This window comes from Hyposmocoma kahamanoa, unplaced genomic scaffold (genome assembly GCF_003589595.1).
Source record: "Hyposmocoma kahamanoa isolate Upper Pololo Valley unplaced genomic scaffold, ASM358959v1 65, whole genome shotgun sequence".
Lineage (NCBI taxonomy): Eukaryota > Metazoa > Arthropoda > Insecta > Lepidoptera > Cosmopterigidae > Hyposmocoma > Hyposmocoma kahamanoa.
In genome coordinates this window covers 4836628-4843487 of record NW_020653853.1, presented here as the reverse complement: position 1 = coordinate 4843487, position 6860 = coordinate 4836628, and the positions used below count along the sequence as shown (strand labels likewise).

The window sequence follows — 6860 nt, the reverse complement described above, 5'->3', positions numbered from 1 at the left end:
GTTTGAAAACTATTCTGCCGTATCATTACTGTGACAACTGCGCTCCGATTGGCCAGCCCGAATGACGGGTGTCGTCAATTGTTTCACTTCAAATCGACAAGTTAACTTGAGCTTTGCTATAATGGATTAAAATTGCAAAATTATATATTTAATTACCGATGAAATTTGATTCCGTTTGTTTCGTAATTAGATGTTTTGCTATTTTTCCCCACGCCACCGAATACAGCACGCCATTGTCAGAGATATTTTCTGTATTACAATAAATACAAAATATTTTTGGAATATACGGAAACGTGCACACAGGTCAGTTGTTGGCGCTGTCTATATTTCAGTGCAAACGAGAGTTGATATTTATAAGTGATGTATCACTGATGAGTTACCAGGAGTGTATGGCCCTTATCGTCTCAATTTTGGTTATATACTCGGCCGCGACTAACACGAGAGCGACATAGAAGCGCGAGATATTGCTGTAATCTATGGGAGTATAGTAGTATCTCGCGCTTTATGTCGCATTCGCGCAAGTCACGCCCTATCGTGCTAGGCCTACTGTACGCGAGAATAGCAGTATCTCGCGCATTATGTCGCTCTCGCTCTAGTCGTGCTAGCCAGCTAGCTAGTATTATGCGTATACACGTAAAAGGGATGCCAGTATCTGTAGTGCCATTCACGTAAGTTCAAGCTATCAAAATATCGTTGAAGTTACGTATTCGTTCGATCGAAGTCCTATACTAAAATTCACGTATCACTTGAACGAACGTTTATATGAATAGAATCGAAACGTAACGACTAATGAACGACATCTTGGATTGTGAAATTTGACATTTGTCTTCTTGTCTATTGAAAGAACTGTCAAAATTTTAGCAGAATACGTATGACTTGTCGTTTAGAGTCGATTTAAGTTGGATTCATATACCAGAATACGCTTTAACGACATTTGGATCGAACGACTTTAAAACTGGACTCGTTGACGTTCTCAGTCGCACGTAAATACGAAAAAGCAGTTCAACGACTAAATCACTACTATATCGTAACGGTTTGATTACGTGAATCATCCCACTGGCATTTGTAAAGTAACTAGCATGTATACACACGTAATCCGTGTGACAGGAAAATGGCCCTAAATATATTTAAAACGATCCTATATACAAACTTATTGCTACTATATTCAGGAATATTCACAACAGTTTTGGTCGAATACTGCCATGGTGCTATTTACAAAGTAAATTACAAATAAAGTACCAAAAGACATGGTTTAAAATTAGTTAAAAAATATTTTTATGGCACAAAGCAATTTGGCACGTTTTGTATGGCACTCATGAACTCACTGTTTTATATTAGAATACTTTAAAATGAAGTGTATTTAAAAGTAAATGAGAGCGGCGTATGGATAATAACCCCATTATTCAGCACACTTGTCGTCCATGCTGAAAATTAGTAGACTTTTCACCCTTAATTAAAGGAATGAGGGTGGCACTAGTTAAATACATTTATATACCTACCTATTTCGTTTAATCTAAATAAATAATAAGGAATGGTTAGGCAATAAATGTTTCATCGTCTGTCTTAATTCGCCCTTTTCCATCAACTGTTCTTGACATCTTTATCGTATCGTAAAGTGGATATTACTAGCATTGTATAAGGTTTCTTGTGAAAATTACCCAAATAGTGTGATTTAAATAGGGCGTTATTTATTGGACTTCACTATTTATTTTCGAAATTTATTATACTGATGGCATGTTTGACAACTACATAGCTACTAGTAGCGACTAGTCTATTCAAGGTGTTTAGGCGGCTCCGAATGCGGCTGCGGCGGCGCTGGCGCATCATGCGGTAGTAGCGACAGCGGTAACGGCGGCAGAGGCAGCTGGAGCGGCAGTAGCGCCCTGGATTGGAAGCTGGCCAGGGAATGTAACAGGGCGGCGGAGTGCTCGTGAGCCTTGCGCCGGAGTTCCGCTACGCTCGTTGATCGCGCTTCTTCTTTCGGACAGCACGGACAGGGCGCACCCCAGCCTGTTTGAAATAACACTACATCAGATATATAAAACATGTCAATGTCTCAATATTTGTTGGTGATGTAAAGCAGCATGCCTACACTTAAAGCGTGTGCCAATATCTATATTATGTAGGTATACACGTAAAAGGCATGCCAGTATTTGGCAGATGAGAATAGCACGCGTATATACGTAAAACGCGTACCTACCATTATCTGGATGGCATACGTATTCACGTGAAAGGTATGCTATGTTTGTTGCTTACCACTACAATTTCCTTGTATTTTCCGGCTTGTAGTAAGCCGCCAATATAGAGACATTTACCACAGTGGGTCTATTTTCGAGTTTTTCGAGGTTCCGGATTCAATTCCCGGGCCGGGAGAAATATTTGTATGGTCTACATTTATTTCTCTCGCGGATTTGGGCGTAATTTGTGATTATCTGCGTGTGTCCTTGGCACCCGTGACGCAGGGTTTCCCTACTGCGGGAAACCTACTAAAAAAAAGTTACCACGCCTGTCAAGCAAGTTGGCAGCAGAATATTTGTGATTTTTTTTATATAAAATGAACCAACGCTTAGCTACAAATTCACCAGATACTAAGCGACGTTACGCTTTGTTTTGTAATTCATATTCAGCCCTAAATGTAGCTTTCAAGAAACGCAGATGCACACGCTGTGCATTCCATTTCTTTGCCCTACTTATCATAGCAAAGTGCTTTGTGTAAGTGGGTGATAGGTTTGTGACGTAAAGATATGACATCACCGTAATGATTCCATACAAGTTGCGTTTAAATCATCGCTTTACTGAAGTGGGACAGAGAATTTCCCCTTATTTATTTTATTTGCTTTTCTCGGTTAGCGTTTCAGCCACTTACAAGGTTTTTGATTTCTTTTTTAAAAATGGGAAACTTATATTATAATAATAACATTTGTAAACGGGATTATGAAGGTGGAGAAAGATGAAAAAACGATCAGGCAAGGAGTTGTGAGATATAAATAATAATAATATAATAATTAGTGTGTGTAAATACAGAATTATTCATTAAAGTTGAGATTTCGAAAAAGGAATTCTAAAGTCGACTCTTTTGTCCATACCCATTGTATAATTGTAAGTCAATGTCCATACCTATCATTTTCTGGATTCGTTATTATACACCATTTTATTTTTACTTTTTTTAAATAGTTTTTGATCAATAAATTTTTTTTAAGCTTTGGGTAATTTTCAGGTTAGTTTTCTCTACCAAATTTCGGTGGCAATTTTTATTGTTTAAGTGTTGTAGAATATTATCACAAAAAGTATTATTTAATTTACGAGTATAATATCTTGAAATATTACTTATTTAATATTTCACAATATACTTGAGTAACAAAAATTGCCGCCAAATTTACGTAAATTAACCTGAAATTACTACTACTAATGATGAAAATGCAAAGTGTCACGAATTATGTCCGGGAGTCATTGACTTACAAATAAATGGACGACGGGTCTAATACAAAAACCACGAAAAAAATGTCCCAAGTCAACCTATTCGAAATTTAAATTGTAATGTCATCGCAGTATCGCTCTGTCAGTAGAACAAATGAAGACTAAAGCGGAGTTTGGCGCTTTGTATACGATTTTAGCGCCTTACAAGTGCGGATACTTTTTAGCGCGGACCCGCTGTCCATATAATTGTAAGTCAATGCCGGGAGTGTATTTATTGCTTACTATATATAACGGCCACGCAAAGACGTTCAAGAATCTATACTACCTCAAATAGCTTTGGTTGTTTCCGCACAACAATGAAAGTGTTGAATCAATCACTTTCGAAAAAATATATCGTTAAATTGAGAATATACAAGTAATTATACTGTACGGTGTGAAAACACGGTTCCTAAAAATTTTCACGATAGAAAAAAAAGAAAAAGAAGTTTTACAAGAAAACCGTTGTATTCAATAGGTACTATACATGTGCCAATTATTTTTTTAATATCAACTGAACTAAATAGAACATGTATATACTATTCGATATACATTTTTGAAAGGGCTTTAATTTCGTTCGTAAAAAAATTCATTCTGAAATAAAGCCAGTAATTCAAGCAAAATGAAAATTTTTAATTCGAGTTGAGATAATATCATTGACTTACAATTATATGGACGTCGGGTCCGCGCTAAAAAGTGTCCGAACTTATAGGGCGTTAAAATCGTATACAGAGCATCATTCACGCTTTAATCTTCGTTTGTTCGACTGACAGCGAAGCAAGCAAAATTAGACAGTACTGCGATGACATTACAATTTAAATTCAACGTTTTAGCTTTTTCATATTCCTTTACATGTCACTACGTTTAAATAGGTTGACTTGGGACATTTTTTCATGGTTTCTGTATTAGACCCGTCGTCCATTTATTTGTAAGTCAATGGATAATATAGATTATTACTTACTGACTTAATCAATCAAAATTGAAAGTATAACATTTTTAAATACGTGTTACGCACCCGTGTTAAGAATAGTTTTAAATCTTACTTTTCAAAGGGAAGAATGGCTGTGACAAGTGGTTTAGATGCTGCGAGAGGTGAGACAGGTGCGGTGGCAGGAACAGCGGTGGAGGGGCGCTCGATGGCGATTCGTTGACGCCACTGCCGGGAGACGAGCGAAACGCGCCCGAGCTGGAAAGAAAACGGTTTTTTAGAAACGTTAAGCACCTAATAATGATGATTAATACACATTCAAACAAGAATAAATGTTTGGTTACCATTTATGCGCATAGAGGTCGAGATATTCTTCTGCAGCTTGCTCTAATTGATTGGCAAAAAATACAACAATATGAATTTCATCGTTATAAATTCACTGCAAATCATTTTCAGGAGACGAGTTTGTGTGTTTTTCATGATGCAGTGATAGTTTAATATATTTTTTCATTGACTTACAATTATATGGACGTCGGGTCCGCGCTAAAAGTGTCCGAACTTATAGGGCGTTAAAATCGTATACAGAGCGTCATTCACGCTTTAGTCTTCGTTTGTTCGACTGACAGCGAAGCAAGCAAAATTAGACAGTACTGCGATGACATTACAATTTAAATTCAACGTTTTAGCTTTTTCATATTCCTTTACATGTCAACTATATTTAAATAGGTTGACTTGGGACATTTTTTTCGTGGTTTTTGTATTAGACCCGTCGTCCATTTATTTGTAAGTCAATGTATTTTTTACATATTTTTTATATTAGATTATTGATATTATTTCATATAAATTGGTTAAGGAGCTGGCTTATAAGAGAGATGACTGCAGGATGAGCTAAGGCGTCTAAGTCATACTGCAGTCCAAGAATAGAATGGAATACGTTTATTTGCCAGAATACAGTAACGATGAAGGTCTTAAATAAAATTAGGTACATTGTATTCAACCTGCAAGCAGATGTGCAAATATTAATTTCATGTTTGTTTGTACTGTTAATTGCACTTCAAATTAATGTAAATTTTTATTTGAAAATTCAAAGTATTCTTCAATGTGTCAAAAGCCATTTTGTCAATTGTAATTTAAAAGTATGTCCTTGCAACAATTTAATTTCATTTGGCAGATTGTTGTAAATAATTATATACACGTTGAAGCAGTTTTTCTTATAAATTACTTTATGGCAACGAGGTTGGTACAAAAGATTCATAATTTTTGCTCTAGTCTGCCTTTGATTAATTTCACCACGTGTTTTGATATATTGAGGATAAGTTTTGACAAATACACAGATATCTCTAATGTACATGCATGGCAAAGGCTGTATGTTTAGTTTTTTGAACAGCGGTTTACAGCTGTTGTCGAACTACGCATTTTTTAGGCTTTAATTTTTCTTTTAATGAAATACAAGTTGTCAACAGGATTGCCGAATCCTCAATATGTAAATAGAAATGTAGGCAGGTGTAATTAATTAAATTTTGCAATTGCACGATATATTTTTCATTTTTTATTCAGCATAAAATATGGCAATAAAGGTCAGAATAGATGGTATTATAATCTTTATATCCATATCCACCCTCCATCTACTGCAATCGCTGTTGTAGATGGAGGGTGGCCTCAGCGTGGCCCGCTGAGACTGCCTGTCTTAGCAAGTTTAATGTACTGGTTGTCTCTATTCGTATATTATTTTATTAATATTACATTATTAATTACCCTGCGACATATTTATAACAAGATAGCAAATAAATTATTTAGAGCTTCACTGATAAATAATTTTAAAGTAATTTTTACAACAAGAAAATAAATGGATGTACAATATACTGGGTCATTTGTAAAATACTAACAACCTTGCAGGATTATACTACTAACATTATAAACAACAACTTTTGTTCCATGACTTTACAAAACAATAAATTTACCAAAAATAAACTTTTTAGTTTTTATAATAGGACCTACTCGTATATACACTTTTAAATTGTTGTACTAACATTTGCAAAACTTTAACAAAATGGGAATAAACGCGTTTAAACACTATAGTACCGGCACGCTATGATGGCCGTTTTGACAGATTACAATAGTGAGATCAAATCTCAATTCATTATCGAAAAAAATATAATCAAGTGCGAGTCGCATCTAAACGTTTTTAGATTTATAACTAGTATTGTAAGGGGTAGCTGATTAAAAAGTTTGAATAAAACGAAAACAAAAACTTAATAAATCGTCAATTGCAAATTGCTTTATATTATATATATATTATATACCTATATTATATACTTATTAGTGTTTAAATGCGTTTATTCCCGTTTTCATATGTTTAGTCGTTTTTTAGATTGGTATTTTGTACTTTGGCATACACAAGCACGCACGCACACACCGCGAGCGCGCGCATTCATACACACACACACACACACACACACACACACACACACACACACAC

The 6860-nt window shown here is 35.3% G+C and overlaps 1 protein-coding gene across 1 annotated transcript in view; it reads right to left on the bottom strand.

Annotated features, from left to right (window-relative positions):
• Positions 1-919: 919 nt before the first annotated feature.
• Positions 920-6860, bottom strand: part of LOC113231496 (dorsal root ganglia homeobox protein) — a 149959-nt gene continuing 144018 nt past the window's right edge. Inside the window, exons 9-10 of the mRNA XM_026465822.1 lie at positions 4497-4639; positions 920-2010 (exon numbers count right to left, since the gene is read on the bottom strand). Coding sequence (XP_026321607.1) covers positions 1772-2010; positions 4497-4639 — 382 coding nt within the window. The 3' untranslated portion in view covers positions 920-1771. The remainder of the gene's footprint in view (positions 2011-4496; positions 4640-6860) is intronic.